Source organism: Coccomyxa subellipsoidea (assembly GCF_000258705.1).
Source record: "Coccomyxa subellipsoidea C-169, whole genome shotgun sequence".
Lineage (NCBI taxonomy): Eukaryota > Viridiplantae > Chlorophyta > Trebouxiophyceae > Coccomyxaceae > Coccomyxa > Coccomyxa subellipsoidea.
This window is the reverse complement of record NW_005178042.1, coordinates 125,468-146,142: the sequence shown is the minus strand read 5'-3', so window position 1 is coordinate 146,142 and position 20,675 is coordinate 125,468. Positions and strand designations below refer to the sequence as shown.

The 20,675-nt window shown below is 52.8% G+C and overlaps 3 protein-coding genes across 3 annotated transcripts; 2 read left to right on the top strand and 1 right to left on the bottom strand.

The window, feature by feature from the left end:
- Positions 1–55: 55 nt before the first annotated feature.
- Positions 56–5,396, bottom strand: COCSUDRAFT_45719 (hypothetical protein; the record flags this gene model as incomplete). Its single annotated transcript, XM_005651545.1, has 10 exons — positions 5,163–5,396; positions 4,237–4,340; positions 3,716–3,819; positions 3,206–3,362; positions 2,530–2,628; positions 1,841–2,079; positions 1,503–1,573; positions 1,184–1,296; positions 699–855; positions 56–286 (listed from the first exon to the last, which is right to left on the bottom strand). Exons 2-10 carry the CDS (start codon positions 4,335–4,337, stop codon positions 56–58), a joined length of 1,272 nt encoding a protein of 423 aa, XP_005651602.1. The 5' UTR covers positions 4,338–4,340; positions 5,163–5,396.
- Positions 5,397–5,670: 274 nt separating this feature from the next.
- COCSUDRAFT_45718 (kinase-like protein) lies at positions 5,671–14,480 on the top strand (the record flags this gene model as incomplete). The annotated part of the gene is made up of 16 exons (XM_005651544.1): positions 5,671–5,778; positions 6,263–6,436; positions 6,698–6,811; positions 7,408–7,519; positions 7,879–8,086; positions 8,537–8,632; positions 9,215–9,453; positions 9,748–9,818; positions 10,067–10,182; positions 10,518–10,717; positions 11,122–11,399; positions 12,073–12,220; positions 12,725–12,894; positions 13,473–13,556; positions 13,908–14,033; positions 14,412–14,480. 16 exons carry the CDS (start codon positions 5,671–5,673, stop codon positions 14,478–14,480), a joined length of 2,313 nt encoding a protein of 770 aa, XP_005651601.1.
- A 4,999-nt stretch (positions 14,481–19,479) lies between these two features.
- COCSUDRAFT_55083 (hypothetical protein) lies at positions 19,480–20,073 on the top strand (the record flags this gene model as incomplete). Its single annotated transcript, XM_005651543.1, has 3 exons — positions 19,480–19,567; positions 19,718–19,885; positions 20,018–20,073. The coding sequence occupies 3 exons, from the start codon at positions 19,480–19,482 to the stop codon at positions 20,071–20,073; spliced, it is 312 nt and encodes a 103-aa protein (XP_005651600.1).
- Between the last annotated feature and the right edge of the window lie 602 nt (positions 20,074–20,675).

Genomic DNA, 20,675 nt, shown 5'->3' with positions numbered 1-20,675 from the left:
CTTGTTGCACTCTGTAACATCTCCACACGGTGCATTCACCCTGCTGCATCTACCCCTATGAGATCACACAGGCTCGCTGCGAGTCTGAATCTTTGCCAAAGCAGCCGAGCTTCTTTTCGGTGCCTTTGGCCTCTGCAGCAGGCTTTACGGCGGTTGGAGCAGGTTCTGCAGCAACTGGATCTGCTGCTGGTGTCTCCGGTTGCACTTGGACCTTCTTTGTTGCATCTGTGCCGATCGCTGAATCGGTGCTGAAAGCCGGGGGCATCCCCTTCTGAGGCACTGCCGCCTGCGCGCATGCATGAGCATATTACTGACCACTGCAGCAGCTGGCAGGCCATTGGCAGGAACAGGCAGCTGGAAGTCTTATTGATTTTACAAAATAGATAAAGATAAAGTACTTTGACATCTAGGCGGCAGCAAGACAGCTGTGGTATCCCAGACGAGCCAGTCAGCGCTCTCAAAAGTCCAGGGTGATACAAAATCTGCCTGCCTTGCTCCTGAAGGATAGGCGCCAAAAGATCCCATATCATCGCATGGGTTCACGTCATTAAGAAGAATTCAACAAGCCTGAGCATGCCTCAGACAGATAGATCTGCTCGACGCCAAAGGCACAAACCATGGAAAAATTCCCTCTCTGAAATTCTGTAGGGGTGGCAGAAATTGCCTTGGGAAAATGAAGCTCATGGTGAGCCGGTCACCTTGGCCTGGGGCGGCTGAGCTGGCGATGACTCGCCGTCGTCCAGGATAGTCACGATGTAGTAAGGCAGGTCATCTGCCGGGTTGTCATGGAACGGCGCATCCTCGGGAATGGCAATTTCCGGCGTGAAAGGATCTAGGGATCCTTGTGTCGCAGGCCTGCAGCAAGCCCACAAGACTCGCTCAAATTGGCTTCCTTTGTCCCACATTAACTGGGCACTCTCCACCTGTCACTAGAATACTTCAGATCCCCTGCTGTGGTCGAACCACCGCCGGGGTTGCTGATTTCAAGTCAAAAAAGAGGGATGCAACCATCTGAAACCTTGATGCGACCTGCCCATCTTTGGAGCTGAGGCATCATGGCATCTGAAACCCCTTTGCAAGACCTGAGATGTCTAAGCTACAACCGGGCTTTGCCAGGACACCATAGGCTGCATGATGCACCTCCACCCCACAAAAACAAGGTTGATTTTAGGGGAGTCCGCACTTGAAATGCATTTGAAGAGGCCACCCCTTGTTGCAGCCGTCCTTGAGCTGCAGCGACACGAAGAATGGCTTCTGCTGCGAGATCTGCTCATTGAAGCCCTCCACCACTGCCTCCTGTGCAGTAGGGCACACTCAGCTTTCAAGTAATCCGTTTGGTAACCTTGACAAGCAGCCTCACCTTCACACTTTGCAGGTACATATATGTCAAGTCACCCAAACATACTCACGATCATCAGCCTTCATGCACAGTTGGTGCTTGTGCGTTTAAGGGCGTCATTACTGACAGCATCCTGAAGTGAAGGCAGTAAGCAAGTGCGCACCTGTGAGTCTTGAGTGGCCTCGTAGTAGTCCCAGAAGGGCAGCGAGCGGATTTCTGTCCCCTTTGGCAGCGCTGCAGCACAGCAACATGACACTCACAACATGAGAAAATTACGTTCCTAGTAGAATGAATGCCACTCTCAGAAAGAACGCCCTCAGTCTTGACTACGGAGGGAATGCGCTGCACCCGTGCACAACTGTGTTTCAATTCCACGCACTAACAAATGCCAAGCTTCCCTGGGCGCATGGCAGAAGACTTTCTCCGTTGGCACGTGTTGCACCCTGCAGCAAACATTCACAAGACAAATATGAAGCCGAAAACGAAAAAAGTGGCGCGCACCCATGCGCTTGAGCCAGGCCTCGTTGGCGTGCAGCACGGGCCATCCGCGCAAGCTCATGTCGGCCAACAGCAGCGGCCGCCGCAGAGTGTCCAACGTGCGCAGCATCTTGTCGGCCGCGCTCGCCTCCAGCAGCTCAAACTGCTGCTTCTCCAATCTGCGGACCACCATTTCTGCGCAGGTGCAAAGCACGCGGTAATCCTCCACGCTCAACGTGCGCGGCTTCTGGTCTATCAGGCACCTGCGCAAAAAATGACCCTCTCGTTTAGAAACACCCTTCCCCATCAGATTCTACGAAGGCAGGGGAACACGCACACGGCAGTCAATCAGACATGGTGGCAGGGTCAAAGTTTCCTGATGAACTGCCCTTGGTTTGGGAGACTGCATATTTGCATCAACTGGGTGATACCTAGGCCAGAGCAATCCCCCACTCTTCCGCTTGTGTTAGCAACGCTACAATTGGCAAGAAGGAGCAGCTACTACCAACCACCACCCATGCGCTTGCAACAGTTCGGCCATTTCCCTTCTGTGCAGGCCGAACGTTCCCGCGCGCTGTAATCAACACTGCAGTGCATGGCAGGCTTCCAGCCCGCGCTGTGCACAGCTGTACGTATGCAGAGCATACTGTATTTCAAATGGGTGGGCGCATTTTCAAGTGCGGCTCTGCCAGCATGGAGAACAGGGGACTCACATGGCGCCAATGCGATGGCCGTTGGAAGCGATGAGGGGTGCTCCTGCATAGAAGCGGATGGGGTGCACGCCCTTGGCCACCAGCGGATTGTCCGCAAATCTGCAGCAGCCACGCAAGCAAGGGTCTCAGGCCAAGGGGCGCGCGGTGAACAGCGCAGGGTTTGGCGCCCTGACAGAGATTCGGTGTGCTGAGACTGGTGCCCTTCCTTTGGCACAGCAGACCGTGTCCCCATGGCACAGCATTACAGCTGCAGCCCCGCAGGCACTCTCAGGTCGAGGGGCTTGCAGTGAAAAGCAGAGGGTTCTGTGCCTCTGCATACCGAGGGCGCCTGTCCTTTGGCGTGTGCGCTAGTATGTGATGCAAATGCGGTCCCCCACCTATGGCCATCTGCTTGTTTAGGACCATAAAGATCCCAAAGTACTGCAGAGCCAGGTGCCCTTCTTGTGGCAGATCAAATGAGGCCCCATGAGATAGCACAAGGGCTGCAGTCAGGCAAGGGCTGCAGAGAGCGTAGATTCACACAATAGAGGCCAGAGAAGGGCCCCCGCATGATGTCCCTGAAGGGTTTCCTCGACAACCATGACAAAGAGCAGCTTGTGCCCACTAGTACACATACAGGTATCTGCTAGCCTGCTTTTTGAGTAGCCAAAAATGCCGAGGCTAGAAAGGAACCCACCTGACATCCTTGAGGGTGTCTTCGACGACCATGACTACGGGCAGCTTGTGCACAAAGGTGTGCTGGCAGAAGGAGGCGCTACGGGGGACCACGCAGCGAGTAATGTTCCCCGCCGTCGACTTGAGCACCTGGCGTTCCCTCTCCACTATCGACACCGCTGCAGCCCCAGAAATTCAAATTATCAGTTGCGAATACTTTAAGTGCATTTGTCATATGGGCGTTTCGATGGCCCTGCCACTGCATGCAACTTGGGGCAGGGCGTAAAACCTTGGAACTGTACCAAGATAGGCAGGGCCCATCCATCCTATGGCGCCACGGGATCTCTCACCCAGCTACATCAATCAAATATGAGCAATGTTCAGCCTGAGAGCCCCAGAAGGGGCATCACATGCGTGTGTGGCTGTGAGCATCCCACACCAGTGGCATCGGGGCGGAGAACGGCATTGTCACCAGGCAATGCCAGCACCGGGCGGAATGTGAGCGATTACAGGTTGGCTGCGGGTGAGTCACCTGCTGCGGGCACTTTTAGCAGCGAGCAGAGCAGCTTGCAGAGGGATGACAGCACCGGGTCGTCCACCTCTGGTTGTACGTCCAGAGTCTCCAGTGTGCGGCACCTGCAGTACAACACAGCGCACACCCTTCAGCAACATGTGGCAACATGTGTCAAGTGACAGGCTCCCGTGGTTTGCCTGACGCCCTCTCGGATGGTGTGCGCGTGACACTTGTGAAAACACTGCCAAAAGGCGACATTGTGAGAGTCATGCCATCACCAAAGCTCTGCCAAACAGCGAAGAGCCCGCCAGGAGTCTGTACTGCTTGGTATCGAGCGCTTTTGACTGCCACGCCGTAAAGGGAGAAATGGGTTTTGCAAGAAGGTGTACAACTCATTCACAGCACAATTTTCGGTACTTGCACAAGGCTCCAATGCAACGCCCTCTGCACTTGATGACGCATGCGCCCATGCATGCTCAGGTGACAGGGCTGATCAAAGAGGAGGAATATGTGGAGGCATCTGTGGAGGAATGAGAGACCTTTCGTCCTCATCAGGCGGCAGCGGGGGTCCCTTGTAACCCTCGAAGACACTGGGGTCGTAGGGGACCACAGCGCCGTCCGCCGCATCTTGACTCGTCATGCCCTGTGCAAAAATAAGACAAGGGATAAGACCCTGGGGTCAGTAAAAGGGTGCGCAAGTCCACTGGCGGCCCACTATTCTCACCATGGATGCACGAGGAATGATCAGAAGAAAGCCTAACGCTGCAGTTTCCTTCAGCGCTCCTATTGCTTACAGCAGAGGTGGGAATGATGAAGACTAAGCTGGTGCGCTCCTGCTGTAAACAGGAGAGGGCAGCTGTTGCTTTTGCCATGCTGACCATGGGCCATGGCAGGCTTTGAAATAGATATCACTTCATCAGGGAGATGTCTGCACTACGCAAGATGAGGGGCACAAGAGGACCAGAGGCCAGGCAAAAGATTCTCTTGGGGGTCTGGCAGGGAAGAAGCCCCTTTGGCGGTCATAAGCATCCCTAAGCCCTCTTCCAGTCCCTTTCTAAGTGCCAGCCCTCACAAAAGAAGGTGAAGACGGCGTTGAGCTGCTGAATGCAGCCTCGTGGTGCACCCTCCAGTGTGATCAAACTCCCTTGCTTCAAGTTTTGAAACCTCGATCCAATACATCCCTTGACCACGTCTTTGAGTGGCAGGCATCGTCACATCATATCAAAGAGGTGAGTTTCGATTTGACAGGTGGCTTGCACAGCTCTGTAGCTACCCAAGGAATCCCTTGATGTGAACTATATCTAGGGTCTTGCACAGTTGCCAGAACCGTCATCAAGAATGCTGCCACTTTCCTGAAGGATAATGGTATCAAGCACATATCCAGAGCCGCTGCTCCTCTTGACCCAAAGACTGTGCGCAGGGTGGAGAGCAGTACACCATACAGCATGTCATACAATTTGCGAACCTTCGGTACGTGCTCGGAGGTCCGACCGCGCCCTAAAGCTTACACCGCCTCGCAGGATATAGGAGTGAGGGCCAAGACAAATCTTGCGTGGTAGGGCGAATTTCCTGACTGCCAAGGTCACCCGGATGTGCTAGTCGGTGTTTTGTTCGCTGCAAGCCTCGAGCGGGGAGGTACTTGTGATCCACAATCCTTCTGGCCACATGACACTGCAGGAAACCCCCGATCGTGCGAGGCTTGGACCAGCAGCTGGAACTTCTGCAGTGGTTGGAGAAAACACTCTTGCTGACGAATGCCCCGTGCCCGAAATAACGTCACCTCTTGAGATTTGGAGGAACTTTTTCGCCAAAGAAAATCTCCGCGTCTGCAACGATATTTAGGGCCACGAATGTATGCTGGTGCAGTTTAATGTTATCGTGACGCCAACAACTTTATTTGCATCTGAGCGGCAAGCAGGACACAGCTCTCACGGAAGAGAAGACGTTGGAGGACGTTCAGGAGTGGACCCGGGATGGGTTTCCTCTCCTGTTGTTCGGCAGCGCCGATCACGAAAGGAGACAACGTACTAGCAACATCCGTTCAAAAATCGAAGGAGAATGGTCAGATCGCTTCACACAAGGTACGCGGCTTCCTGCACTTTGCGGACAACAGTGAATCCTGCTAGTTTGGGATCGCACACAAGACGGGGCATTAGCGGCTTTATATCAGCGTGACTGAGAACGCAATGAATTTTGCTGTGTGAAAGGCACATGGTGTGAGTTTCGTCGAGGCTGGCGCACCAGTCAGCAGGTCTTGGTGCCCCATCTTTCAGTCGCTCCTGTCCTGTACGTACAAATGAGATATGGCGCCGGATGAGCGCTCAGGGCATAGAATGTAGCAAATTCGAAGGATGTGTTACCTGGGTTTGGGAGCCTGTCAGGTTTTCCAGGACATTTTGGCTCACCTCTGAAAGGGGCACATCCCAGCTAGCGAGCCCCACACCTTCACAACAGGCTGCCAGGCTCTTCACAGCGGCCTCAACCACGCACATGACTGTTGCCTGCAGATTACCAGCTGGCAGAATTAAAGCATGCGAGCTTTGACTTTAGCCTGCACCTGCGCAGACGGCAGCAGACCTGCAGGATGCCACCAACGCAAAGGTGGTCCAGGCTTTGGCGCGCGCAGATCTCAACGCTGACACGCGTGTGCACGTCTCTGCCACTGCGGAAGCAGCTGACAACAGCGCTCCCAACGAGACGGCTGCGCCACTGGCATACCCCCTGGACGGAAACACCCGTGTAAAGGCAAGTTTCCCTGAATCCCTGATCACGATTTACCCCTCACAACTAACTCTTATTGCAAGCCATGAGCGGCCATATCCTTGTCACATCCTGGTGGAGCCAGCTGTTGGGCTACCAATTTGGGATAGACTTGTGCAAGGGGGCTGCTTCAGGTCTCCTGGTGTCTCAGTGCACTGCTGGCCTGTAGATAGGTGCAAAGGGCAGCTGTGTATGGCAGCTCATTGCATGCATGACTCACTGTTGGCGGCTGTTCCACAGGCGCTTGCGGGCGGTGATACTCCGGATGCCCTGATAGAGGTCATCGACTGCAACCCAGTCTCCCCCAGCCGCCTGAATGTGCCACTCAACGCGTTCACGCAGTCCACTATCGAGGTGCGCTGCTGCCTGCAACAGACTTGGGTGGTGTAAAATGCAGCTGGCACACTACCTGGCAGGATACCTGCAAGTCTTGATACTTTTGCGTGCGCGGCTCCTGTTGCCATTGTTCCTCCTTTGAGGCGGCTGAGGCAGTTGTGACGTGCGCCGTACCCCTCTGTCATCCAATCTGAGCGAGTCAAGGTGCATTAGGCATCTTGGTGGGTTTCCAGCTGCGATTTTCTTGGCAATGGAGTTGTTGCTGACTGCCACGCAATCCCTTTGCTGGCTTTGATAGAAGCTTCAGGTATTTGCTGAGCCGCTGATGCTCCCCTCAGCACTAGGCTGGATGTCAGATGGGGTTCTGTCTTGTCATGGAGGGCGCATGGAAGTCTGATCGGCTTCCCCATCTCCAATGATCTCAAATGATGTTATTAAACATCATTTGCAAGATGCCACTCGGCCTCAAGTGGGCCTCCTGCCAAATACCTTCACACAAACATGGCAGCACTGTTATGGCTATCCCTCCACATACCACCCTACAGGCAGGACAAATTCAAGCAGACATATCCTGGATTATGTTCGTTACGAACGCGCGTAAATTATGCGCGCAGGGGAACCCGTACAACATCCACTTGGGTGCTCCATTGCCGGCAGTCAATGATGAGCGGCTGGCCACGCTGCTCTCTATGGGCCAAGTCGGCACGCCGCCCGACCCCAACATAGGTACGCAGCTGATCCGCACAAATCAAGCACTGTATAACTCGGCCGCTAGTAGCTGCCAGGCTTGCGAAGCCATCTTTGCTTGCAGCATTGTTGGCAGCCTAGAGGGAGGGCTGGTCAGTCTGTTGGACACACCTCCTGAATGCCAGCATGTGATCAGATGCTTCCCAAGCTGCACAACAAAACATTTGAATGTATGCATGCAATGTCACTATGGTGCTCTTGGTCTGGGAAAAGGTTGTATTGTCGCTGCTTTCGCTCAAATCTGCGAGGCACTGGCTTTCGAACTGCCTTTGATGTGCGCCTTTTCTCCTTGAGCAGAATGGGAAGCAGGAAGTAAAGCCCACGTCTGGCGTGCGCAGATCACATCTTGGAGCTGGCGTGCACGGTTCTGGGCGTCGAGACCATAATGGTGTCTTTGCTGGATGGGGAAAAGAAGTTTATAAAGTGTGGAACTGGGCTGGTGAAGGGCGGGGGGATCTCCCTGGATCCCCCGGCCATCTGCCACTGGTCCCTGGTCCCCACGCTGCACCAGATGGTCATCGTGGAAGACACCCACGAGGACGCCAGGTGCGCAAGCATCTATATTTGAATTTGAGTTATTATTTGTTAGTCTCACCTAGACACACTTGACAGCATGTGTGCAATGTGAGGTGCAGTGTTTCTTGGCCGGAAGATGTTTCTAATTTGTCTATGCAGTATGTGTACACCGCATGAGCAGCCCTCTGTTCTTTCTTGGCGCTCGCACTTCCTTGCATGTCTTTCAATCAGCCAAGGGGCAGGTTAGGCTTCCAGGCAGACAATCTGGTAGTTTGGTGTCAGAAAAGGAACCCTTTGCATGAGGCCCATGTTGCCAGTCGGGGGCAAGACATCTACCTTTCATTGCATGCTTGCATGCTAGTGTGTTGGATGTGTCTGCATCTTGCTGCTTGCAAGTGCTGCAGGCAGCCTGTCAGCGGAGCACAGCCCTGCTGGGAAGCAATAAAGCAAAGGGACAGATTGTGTTTTGTTTGCGCACAGGACAAGGTTCAACTCGACGGTGGTGAATCCGCCGCATGTGCGCTTCTACTGCGGAGCTCCCCTCGTGGCATCCAACGGCCACCGCCTCGGCATGCTGTGAGCCCCTCAAAACCCTCCATCTCCCCACAATGCAAGGGGAGTAAATTGCATACTGTGTTCCTTGACAGCGACCTACTCTGTATCTGTGATGTGCCTCGATCTCACCCATATGACGGTCCCACCCATGCAACCCTGATGATCGCAACATAGGGACCGGTTAAAGAGCTGGGCTGATGAAAAAGGCCGGATGATTTGTGGGGAGCTCCAGTCCCTGCTGTAGCTCTTTCCTCTCATAAGGAGGTGCCCCCGTTCTCACCGCAGAGCTTCAGCAGGCTTTGCAGTTGTCCCTCAAACCATCTGCAGCCCCACCCCCGGACTAACAAACTGTCTACCAAGCGCAGCAGTGTGCCAGCAATGAATACCTGCATAACAGAAGGCCCCTGAGCTCACGACATATCATTTCTCACCTTCAAACTGAACTAGAGTGCACCAGCGAGCCGGCAATCCTTCCCTGCATCACAGGCAGCCAAAGAACTCACAATGGAGCGGTCATTCCGGCCCCAGTGATGACACTTTCGTGCCAAGGTACAAGGCTGCGCTTTTGTGCAGTTCTGACTTTTCATTCTGTGCTCTGCGCAGATGCGTGGTGGACCAGAAGCCGCGCAATTTTGACGAGGAGCGAGCGGCGATTCTGTGCAACCTGGCAGAATTAGTCGTGCGCGAGCTGGAGGCGGCGTGGGCCGCCCAGTACCAGAGGCGGCACTCGCTGAAGCTCATGCGTGCCATGTCAACGTACAGCCAGGCCTTCTTAGTCGTCGACACATCAGCGCCAGGCTGGCGCGTGCTGCATGCCAATGACTCCATCACTGCGCAGACCGGTGCGGACTCAAACTTGCTCTTTTTTGCCATTTTGAATTTGAAATGGTGTGTATGATAAATGGAGAGAGTTCTCCTACATGTATAGGAAGGAGCAGCTGGGTTGCGCCTGATGTGGTACAGAGGAGGGTGTCTTGAGGAGATGATGCAGCTGTGTAGCAGGTTGCTCTGCATGCCACTGGCTTCAGTGAGTATGCGGTGGCACCTGGCTCATTCTTGGGAGTGCCAAAACAAAGCCGTTGCATTGGAAATTTTTGCATGGAACCTTGACATTAGCTTTGAGAATACATGCGCAGGCATTCCGAGGGAGACGGCTCTGCAGCATCGTTTCTGGGACCTCTTCAGCATCGATGGCTCCCAAGACCAGGTGCTCCCATCTACTGCCTCAAACCTGGAGCACCATTTCCCCTCAAGAATTGCATTGTGTGCTGCGTTTCTAGCTCATCTTCCCGCTGCTTTCTTTGCCTGTCCATGAGTGTTCCAATCCTGGAATATGCGCCTCGATTCAGACTTGTGCCCACAAAAAGGCACCTGCAGCTTCAGCTGGCGAATGCCATCCTGTCTGTCTTAGTGGTAATGTGGCTGTCTTCTGAGGAGGAAGTCTGTCCTGTGCAGGAGCCGTGGACGGCGTATCAGCACTATACAGGCGAGCAGAAGCCTTTCATGATCAAGAATGCGCACTGCGAGAGCGCTGGCCTCTCCGCCAAGAAGCTCTTCAACATCATGTTCAGGTGTGGATCTGCCTGTGATCCCTTAGCATCCCTTGTGCCTGCTTCACTTTGCTAGGTGCCCAAGGCTTGACGGCCATCTCATTGGTCTCACAGCGTGACTCACCCTCCCTGTGCCTTTCTCATGCCACGTGCTGCCACAAGGCACACATGCAACATGCACATGCCGACTCGTTACCTCCTGCGACAAGATGCTATGGATTACTACATGCTGCGCTCCCTGCCGTGCCTGCCTGTTTTGAACCCCCGACTCCCACTAAGGAGATGTGCAGGCACAACACTGCTTCCAGCCATAGTCCTGAGCAATTGAAGCAATCTTCAAATCTTCATGCGCGCAGGCCTGCGACGACAGACATGATAGACGAAAACGCGCAGCTGATCGGCGTGCCTGCCGGCACATGCACACAGGCTCCGGCAGCCGCCGGCACCAAGTACTACTTTGTGACGGTGCGGCCCGGCAACGCGGCGCTGGCCGCGTCGGCCGGCAAGCGCAAGCTGCCCTTTGAGGGCCTGCGCCTTGGACCCCAGCTCGGCAAGGGTGAGCGAATTACCAACAAGACCGTCTTTTGACATCACCTGACTGCCTGAAGCCCCCTTCTATGGATAAACAGCCTTTGAATCGTCCTGCTTCATATATCAGCGGGCACGCCGCTGCTCTGGTGCGCAGCTGCGTGGGTTGCTAAGGCGATGCTCCCTGCCCTTGCTCTTGCGGCGAGCTTCCAATGTCTCGTGTCGAACAAGATGTACTTCTGTTCTTGTTGGTGACCATTCAGTGAAAAACAGATTTTCTGTGAGAGTTACCATGGCAGCAGTGCTGCAAGTTCCTGATCACGTGCTATGCTGGTGCTGAACATCCAGCTGCATTCTTTTCACTGCATGCTTGCAGGCATTGAGAGTGCGGAGAGTCATGAGCTGACAGTTGCCATGTGTGAATTGTTACAGGCTCGTATGGGAAGGTGTACCGGGGAACGTGGCAGGGCAAGAGGGTGGCAGTGAAAGTGGTGGACGATGCGGACAAGGTGCAGATGCAGGACGGGAAGCCGATGGAAGCTGCGCTGACCGAGGGGCTGACTCACCCGGCCATCTGCCGCCTGTACGCGCATGCGCTGCGCAGTCACTCGCGAGTCAGCAGTGACGAATGGCAGCGCGAGAACGGCGGCATCCCTCATCCCGATGAGCTCTGGCTCCTGCTGGAATACTGCGACAAGGGCTGCGTGCAGGTGCGCCCGCATTTCTTTTCACCTTTTCACTTTTTGTTTTTTTTCCTTATCCTTTCTACTTGCCCTGTACCACCCAGTCCGATGCGATCTGGCTCCTGCTTGAGTGAAGCGACAAGAGCTGCGTGCAGGTGTGCCAGGCTGTTCTCTCTTCTTTGAATTTCTGCTTTTCCTTTTGTTTTCCCAGTCCCTCTGCCGTCCAGCCTGGTAAGGAAACCAGTATTGCAACAAGAGTCTTGTGCAGGTGGCGCTCTCCCGCCAGTTCCAGTGAAGGAAAATCTCACGGTTACGGATCATCGTAGAGGGAGTATTGTGAGTGTTGGAGGCAGCATTTTGAGGTCACCTCTCAGTGCCGTACTGGCGGTCCCAAAATAGGGGCAATTAGCACATTTCAAAACAGGGACTGCTGCGCAGAGCAAGTCTGGATTCGCCGGTGTACGGAACAAGTCAAGCTGAAGTACCGTGGTTGGGACTGTGCTGATCAGACGTTGTCAGAAGGCCCTTAGAATGTATGGTCCGACAGCTAGGCTGCTGCCTGGAAGGCCCTCCTCTGACTTCTGTGGGCCATGTCCTTGCGCAGCGAAATAGCCCAGCGAAATTGCCCACTGTCAATCATGAGGATCTGTACTGGCAATCTCAGTTCGCACCTTGTCAAAAGAAGCTTCTGTCTCTGCAGGAAGCGGTGGACAAGGGCTGGTTCCGCATGAAGCCGACAATCGAAGCGGCGCCCAACATGGCCGTGATATTGTCGACTGCCGCCGAGATCGCAGATGCAATGGGCTTTCTCCACAGCAAGGGCGTCATGCACGGCGACCTCACCGGAGGTGGGCTCTTCTCTCATTTTGGCGGGTTCGACACGGTACTTTTTACAGCCTGCACCTAATTCTATGGCATGTGAGGCTGTAGCCTGGCTTACCTAAATCACTGGGTTCCAGAAAGCCTTATCGCCCTGCTCTTTAATGAGCCTCCTGCTTGTCGAGATGCCATGCTTCTTATTACACTTTCAGACTACAGGCCGCAGATGCTTGCATGAAATTAGACAACCCTTGCAACCTCTGTCAATTGGCCCTGGTCTGCTGCGCCCGGGCACATGCAAGAACCGCACTCACCACAACGCTCACGCAGGAGACTTGAATTTGAGCAGTGCATGTTACAATGTCCGCACCTTTTCCTTTGCTTTCCTTTTTTTACAAACCCACACCCATACTGCTGCCAGGCAGTGTGCAGTGTGCACGCAGTGTGCTGCTGATGAGTATCTCTGAGATAATTGGTCGTTTTGCCTTTTGTCAAGCATTTGTTTTCTGACCTTGCAACGCTGCTGCGCGCAGGCAACGTGCTGCTGAGCAGCATGACGGACAATCGGCACAAGTTCTGCGCCAAGGTGGCCGATTTTGGTCTGGCGCGCGATCTGGGAGTTGTATCGCGCGTGGAGACGCGCACCTACGGAACCCTCACCCACATGGCGCCCGAAGTGCTCTCTGCTGACATGGTCTCCAAGGTGCGAATTCGAATTCGAATTCGAATTCAAATTCAAGTTTATGATTGTGTCTTCTGCCCTCAACCACACGGTCTTAGAAGTGCTGTCGGCCGACACGGTCTCCAAGGTGAACCCAGCTTGTAATCCTGCATGCGAATGTCCAAGTCATACCACGATTCGATCTCTATTCTTCAGAGAATCGCACGGCACCGTTCTGGTGAAAGACGAACTGCTGCGAAAGCATTTGCCGAGGATGTTATCATCCCGAGCTAGACTGTCAAAGAAAAGGCAATGACATGGTGCCCTTGGCACAAAATAAGTGTGAATTTTTACGTAAGATAAAGTGTGCCCCCTGTTTCTGTAGTGTTTTCAAGGGCACGCTGTGCTGGTCATGGTGTAGCCTGTTGCTCATCACATCGTGCTATTTCTTTGTCTGCTGTCCTGCAGTAAGGGAAAATACTGCAGTGGGGATGTGCAGCGTGTCCCTAGCACTGGAAGGCCTCCTTGCTGAATCAGATATATATCGGAAGGGCAGTCACTTTGCCGTGCAAGCGGCAACACTGTTGGCCTGATGACTAAGGATGACTTCATGCCGGCAGGTTACGGACGTGTACTCGTTTGGAGTGATCCTGTGGGAAATGTATAACGGGCAGCGCGCATGGGCCGGCCTCAACACAGCCCAGGTGCGCACTACTTATTCGCCCTTACCAAAAGAAAGCTTAAAAAAAGTGTTGCCAGTCATGCCGGAGTATTGTCCCATTAACTTCTGTCATGGACGGCACAAACTAGGGATTGTCAAGGCCCTGTAGTGCAACGATGGTTGCTCTGCTTCTAAGCCATGTGAATAATGCAACATCTCCTGTCGTGTCATGTGTACCTGTCTGTGCCCTTCGCTACTTTTTCCCTGCATCTTCTTTTCTTCCCAACTGCAAGGAAGATCTCTCGCCATTGTGTCACAGGGACCGCCTCAGTATGCACGAGGTTGGCGGACAGCAAAGCAAACCAGGTCACCTTAAAGCAATTTTGTTATTCAGGTCATCCACGCGGTGGCGATAGACAACCAGAGTTTGCGCGCGCCGGAGGGAACGCCGCGCGGCTACGCGGACCTCATGGCAGCATGCATGGCGCGAGACCCCGAGGCGCGGCCGACCTTCGAGGAGGTGCGCGCAGGACACACTCCAGCCTTCAACCCGGCCCCTCGAGCACAGTTTGCATGTGTAACGGCCAAGGCATATGCGAGAAGTCCCCATGTGGCTTTTAGCTACTGCACATGCGCAATTGGCCAGGGGTGTAAAACCGAGGGAAACCACTCTTGGGACTCTGTGTTGTGTCAAGAGAGGAAGGAGCTGTCCTAAGGTGTTTGCTTGGTGGAAAGTTTCCTTGACTGTTACAGCATCAACATTGTGTTTTAGCTTGGGTGAGAGAGCTTGGGTGAGAGAAGATGTCCTTTTCAAGAGCATCCAGCCTTGCGTGGCGGACGCTTGATACGATGCTGACAAACCCAGGGTTCTGAGGTGGCGTGTACTGTGACTGTGCAGGTCAGGGACGCCGTCGCGCAGCTGCGCGCTGAGCTGGACGCTGAGCTGGACAGTGACGTCGTCGAGTAGTCACCCGCCCTTCCTGAATGACCAATTAACCAGCGAGCCGTGAACATAGTGATCGATACCAATCATTGCTCAGTAAGCTCCTGTGGCGGGACAAGCAAAAAAACCTGAACCATGCAAGCATGGGCAGGTAATGCGGCTTATCAGAGCAGGCAGAGTGTAGCAGTAAAGGTGGTGGCTTGCGCAGTCTTTGACAAAGGGCGGAAGGAGACCCTCCTTCAAAGCTAACAGGTATATGGTGAAGGTTGATGTGGGGGTTCGGTGAACTGTCTCAAAGGAAATAAAACGGCGTTCACCGGACGTAACCAAGTGCGGTGAGCGCAAGGGGATGACAAAATTTTGTGTGGTTCTGTTTTGAGAGTTGATGGCCGAGTGGGGCCGCTCTGATCTGCATAAAAGGTCTTTTGGGGGTAATTTAGAGGACTCCCATTTCAAGTTTTCGGCAAGTGAATTTTGCAAAGAAAAGATACGGCGCTATTTCGTTTTCCTCTTCTTTTGGACAGCACTAAAGCGTCCGCGCCTGCTCTTTCAACACCATGCTTGGAGCCAGAATGTGTGCTGGCCCTTTCCGTGCTGGCCTGGAAAATCTCAGGTTGAATGTGTGCATGGTTTGCTTTTTCTGCAGCCTGCCCGCGACAGGAAAATTGGTACAACAGGTGTTCAATGCGCAAAAAGCATGTGATTCGCAGCTTTTACGGCGCACTTGAGCTTGACAGCGTCTGTAGCCGGCAGCGTCTTGAGAGCGCACAAGGATTCAGTCTGCACATGTCAGAGCAGCAGTGCAATTTGCGGGTTCAAGAGCAGATTGTCCTTACTGTGGAAAATTACTGTGCTGTCTGGATGATATGAAAGAGGCGAAGCTGATGGACTCAGCCCTGTATGCCTGTACACATCCAGTAGACAGGTGTTGTCTTTCGGTGCAGAGTACCAGTTTTGAGACCAGTCGCAGCACGCGCTGTGTTGTGGGTGGGCAGGGAATAGGCGGTGTGCGATCTCCCTTTCCGGGATGACTGACTTTTGGAGGACACTTGACTTTTCCATGAGCAGGTGCTGCATTGCACCAAAGCTAATGAGATGGCGCCTCTCCTTGTGTTAGGTGATATATGTTAATGCAGTGGAAGAGAAGAACGACACCATGCTGAGGTTGCTGCACCGGTAAAAGTCGATGCATGTGTTTTCTTGAATGGGGTGTTATGTCTTGGTTGGGGGTTACTTGAGGTTACCCAGTGGCAGAAGAATGGCCAACGTTTAGGCACTAGTTTGCAACAATTGCAGTTTGCAGTTTTATCAATGTTCCTGGCCTTCTGTGATGGTTGGATTGTGCACCTGCAGAGGTTCCTCACAGCAGACAGACAGTGCCAATGATCCGGGAGGGATCCTTTCTAAATGCGCTCTTGAGTCAATTCAGCGTTTGGTTTCAAGGCCACAAGCAAGCTTGCCATTTTCAACACATTGAATCCGTGGGTTTTGAAGTGAGGCCGTACCGCCTCAGTAATTTCTTAGAACAGTTGTAAAGCCTTGCGCACGCAGCTTCTTGTCTTTCCAGCTACTGAAAGACTTTGGAGATCACAAAATACCCGGCGTGCTTCAAAGTGTCCAACATTTCACGATGTGATTTTCACAGCTTTATAGCGTATCTTCGCTGAACTCCAGCCTTTCCTGCCCTGTCCAGTTGAATTCAAGAAGTGCTTAAGTTCTAGAGTTTCGGGCGGATTCTGCAACCTGGGTTGCATACATCATTCTTCATGTGACATCTCAAAGTGAACACTGACTAAGGCAGGGACACTACCCTGCATGCACCTCCTTAACAGCTGCATCCGTTCGCTTGTCACAATCCTTGATCTCCAGATGCCGCAGCATGCAAAGCTCCTTCAGCAGAAGCAGGCCCGCAGGAACCACATTTTTAAATTTATTACACGCTTTTCCTGCCAGAAGGCAAGCTACGTCCTGGAAACAAGCTGCAATGGAAGGCTGCCACAATCCTACCCCTTGTTGGCCTCGCCAGATCCAAGCAAGACCCAATTAACCCTGGGCACCACATGATGCTGTAGAGAAACCCCGCTGGAAGAAACCCCTCCTGAGCACAGCCATCCGCACGTGGCACTTGAAAGCTCACGTAACAACGCCAAAAATGCTGGGGCCCTTGCAATTATTTTCATGCATAGCAACCTTACACTTTTTACCGCAATGTGTGCATAGCACAGCCAGGTGATGTGAGTCTCATAGCCCGCTCTTCCAATTCGGGTATCTTGTCTACAAATGACATCAGTTTTGGCTGCAAGACTGCAAAGCCAAGCAGTACCGTAGGTGTAAATATGATCTGGGAGAGAGATGGTGTCAGCAGGCGCACCAACATCAGTGATGTCTTCGCAGAAGTTGAGGCCCAGCCATGTGACGCCGCTGAGCTTGCTGATTGTCTTCAATGACTCACTGGTGACAAATTCAACCTCGCTCGGGTTAAATGTTGACAGGTTGTGCATGGGTAGCAGGCACCTGTGCAACAACATGCCGGCTCGTAATTAACGATTCAAAAAGATGAAGCCAGACATGCTTGCAGACAGTAGCATGCTGCGGGACACCAAAGAGCAAATCCCCTGGATTATGCAAGGATCCGAGGGTTAACTTTTACTAAGCAACGTTGATTAGTAGTATTCAGCGCCTACAACAACGGTCGTTTTCCTTGTCAAAACCTGATGCCTCGTAGGAAGAGGTAGTACCCGCATGGCTTGGAAGGCATCCCGCCTGCTGTAACATGCATATGAGGCGCAGTACTGACATGCCCATGGTGCTGTGCGTGCTATCTACCTCACCCTGAGCACATTGCTCAGTATGTCTGCCCCCGCCCTTTGCCCTTCATGCAAAGGAGAATTTTCGTCCATCGCCATCGTGGTTAGCAGTTCAGCCAGTCCCATGCGCAGCACTGTCTCCACTTCATTTGCTGACAGCCCATGCCTGCAGAAAAAAATGACGGTTGATGGAGGCATAATCCAGCATCTGGACGCAGATGGGCTCACCAGCCTGTTATGTTTGCATTCAAAACAATCAGTGAGCAAAAATCTGGCAAAACACCTGCAATGGCCTGCCATTCGTATTCCGTTTGCACGAATCTCAATGGGCATTCGCTGTAATATCCCTCTCCTTCTGAAAACTCTGACAAAGGTTCAGGCGAGTGAAACCCCACTATCGCAGAGAGCAGAGGCATACCTTTGCAACTCAGTCTCCCAGCCTGAACTGCGCTTCTGAAGAGCGTCCAGGGCCGTGAATGTCTAAGCAGCTCCTACAGCAGGTACCTTGAATGTACTTGCCAGCCAAATGAAAAGCGAACATCCTAGCTGCCACAGCGGGTCCCGGCTCTCCATTGACCTGAATACTGGATTCTGAATTTGAATTGGAACGCGATTGCATTGCTTTGGAAGCTTTAGATATATCTGTCTAGATTGCAGCAAAGCGCTGCCCGTCCTCGCGTGCTGAGCAGTGATACTCTTGCATGGTGACTTGCTGCTACAGATGGCCATAGAGTGCTTCTAGAAACTAAAGCGTCAGGCTTGACCCTCACTCATTGCCTAAAATAATCTGCTGCATGAGCCCAGATGTTACACAGATGCTGCTGCACTGCCTGTCGCCCAGGGCTATCAAAAGCCTGGGCAGCCCCAATGAGAGGTGCTTTTGTTAAATTCATCACACAAGCCAGCCAGATGAAGAGCAGAGATCCTAGCAGATGCAGCGAACTGTTTAGCTGCTCTGGGTCTTTGTCTTGTAATTTTGGCCACAGTATGGGCAGGCGCGCAGCAGCTGCGATGGGTGCATGATGTGGGAGTTGAGACTGCCTACCGTGCTAACAGGATTGACGTCACGTGCAAGCTAGCGCAGCAGGGGAACCCGGGGTAAGAATCTGGGCACGAGCTCAGCAAAATTTTTGGATTTGGCAGGCATCTGCAAGCACTGTACTGCGGAGACTTGTTCTGCCACAACTTGGTGAACGCTGTCCCAGTAGGGCTTAAGACCTACTTCCGACATCACATCTTCCAGTATGACTTTGCGCGGGCAAAGAACATCCACGATGGGGAGTCTCATCTTCCACGACGTCTGGGTCTGAGAATCTGATGAGCTCAGCTGCAACATCCAGGTCGATCCTGGGGAAGAAGAAATATAATTGCAGGCACATCTTTGCTGTCTTCATAAAGGCTTGTAGAATGCACATCCATCGGCGCCGTATATTCAGGATTCTTACCCGCAGAGTTGGGAAGTGTCAATTGTGATTTCTCACTTTCGTTACCCAGAGAATGGGCACACTCTCTGCCTGATATAGTTTGTCAGATCCTGTTTGAACTCAATCATTGCAATTCATCAAGAATCTTTCATTCCTGGTTATCGTTATTTGACGGAACAAGTCTGCGGACGAACGATCCCTCCACGACAGACATACATTTCAAACAGTAGGGAATGGCCTCGTGTGCTGCCTGCACCCGGTCACTTTGATTTGAAGCCGAGCCTCAAGCCTAAACAGGTTTCGCGGTCACCACGCGCTATACCTCAGCTGATATCCCCCAGTGAGCACAGCCCCTGCTGAATTTGTTTCTAGTTTATCTAACAAAAAATCACCGTAGGGCACGCGATGAAAGTGTGCAAATTGCAATCACTGAGGTAGAGTGGACTGCTTAGATGAAGCTACCGTTATTTCTGCCAGAATAGTGGAACGGCCATTGCAGACAGTCCTCGGGGGCGAGCACACCAATGGGCTGTCTCGCATGCGGACAGTCATTGATATCCTTGGTCTGCTGCCCAAAGATCTGTTACTGACGCTCACCACGTCCTCAGGTGAGCCATTCTAGAGTTTTCTGCAGACCTAAGCAGCACTTGAGGTTTGGTGAGAAAGAGCCATGTTGTGATCTGTTCAGAGGCACATTCTGCAGGTGTCAGTACTGATCGAGACGAGGGTGCCGATGTAATGTCTAAGTCGGCCCAAGGACGTCCGACTTGGAAGCTTTACCTGGACTTCGAGATGCGCAAGGTGGACCTGCACGCTCGTTGCAGCTACCTGGCTGACTACCGTAGCGGGGTCGATAAGGCAGTCCAAAAGCTGGGCCTGAGTGAGTCTGCTGCTCTGTTATAATCGCAGTCTTCTGCTTCTTGCATCTGGCCATAGTTTTGGTGTTGTCCCAACCCCAGTTATACCCAGAACCCCGCAGCCCCTCTGGTAATTTTTTTAAGGCTCGAATTGTGTCTACTGTGCTGTGCAGGAAGCGAAGGTCTCGAGGCATTGTCAGCACAGGAGCTAAAGGGGTACACATGCCTGCCGCCTCGACTGTGTGCATTCTACCTGTCAGCCATTGAAGCTCGCAAGATCGACCATCAGCTGGAGCTGGACTTAATGGAAATGGAGAAACGGGGTTGCAGTCCAGTGTCTGGTAAGGGCCACTAAACGTGAATGACCTTGTGTGCAAGCTCTGCTCCGCCTGCAAGTCACCTGGAATCTCTGTGGCCCAATCTTACTTGACACCTGCAGAATTCTTCATGTCTTGCTATGAGCATGTGCACAGGTGTTGGTGAGATCCTGCGCTTCCGGGAGTGCATGGGGCACATGAAGAGCGATTAGATTCAAGTGCCATGACGCGAGATGAAGACTGGTGTGCTGCTGAAAGCTTCTCCTGGGCTGGAAAATGCTCGATAGCCGGACCAGCTCAATAAGTGAGCCCCTTGGTATTGCTAACAGAAACAATAAGCTCCCATGCAAGGGCGTGGCCTGCATTAAATGTCAAACTGCCTAGGTGCCACTTGCGGCCCAACTGCGCAATATCCAATTGTCAGCACATAACGTGTCCTCATAGCACCAATCATATCGTACAGCTCGGCATTTGAGGTAATGCAAGACGGTGAGACATACTCCTTCTTGTCCAAATTGTAAAGCGCCCAGTCTTGACTCATTCCCAGGACACTGACGAGGAGCGGTGAGGATACTCTACAGGTTGATCAATTTGGTCACCAATGTGGACGTGCCACAAAAGACAGCGCCATGCTCTGCTCTAATAACTCCTGATCAGCCCCTAGCACAGACCTTGACACTCAGCCATACGCTCAATCGTCATCCAATTGATGCGAACCGATTTGTCCTTGAAAGGGCTGCGTTGAACACTTGTGTAGAGGTAATGACGTCAGAATATACGCTTTGCCTCGTTCCACACATGAAACTTAAAAGAA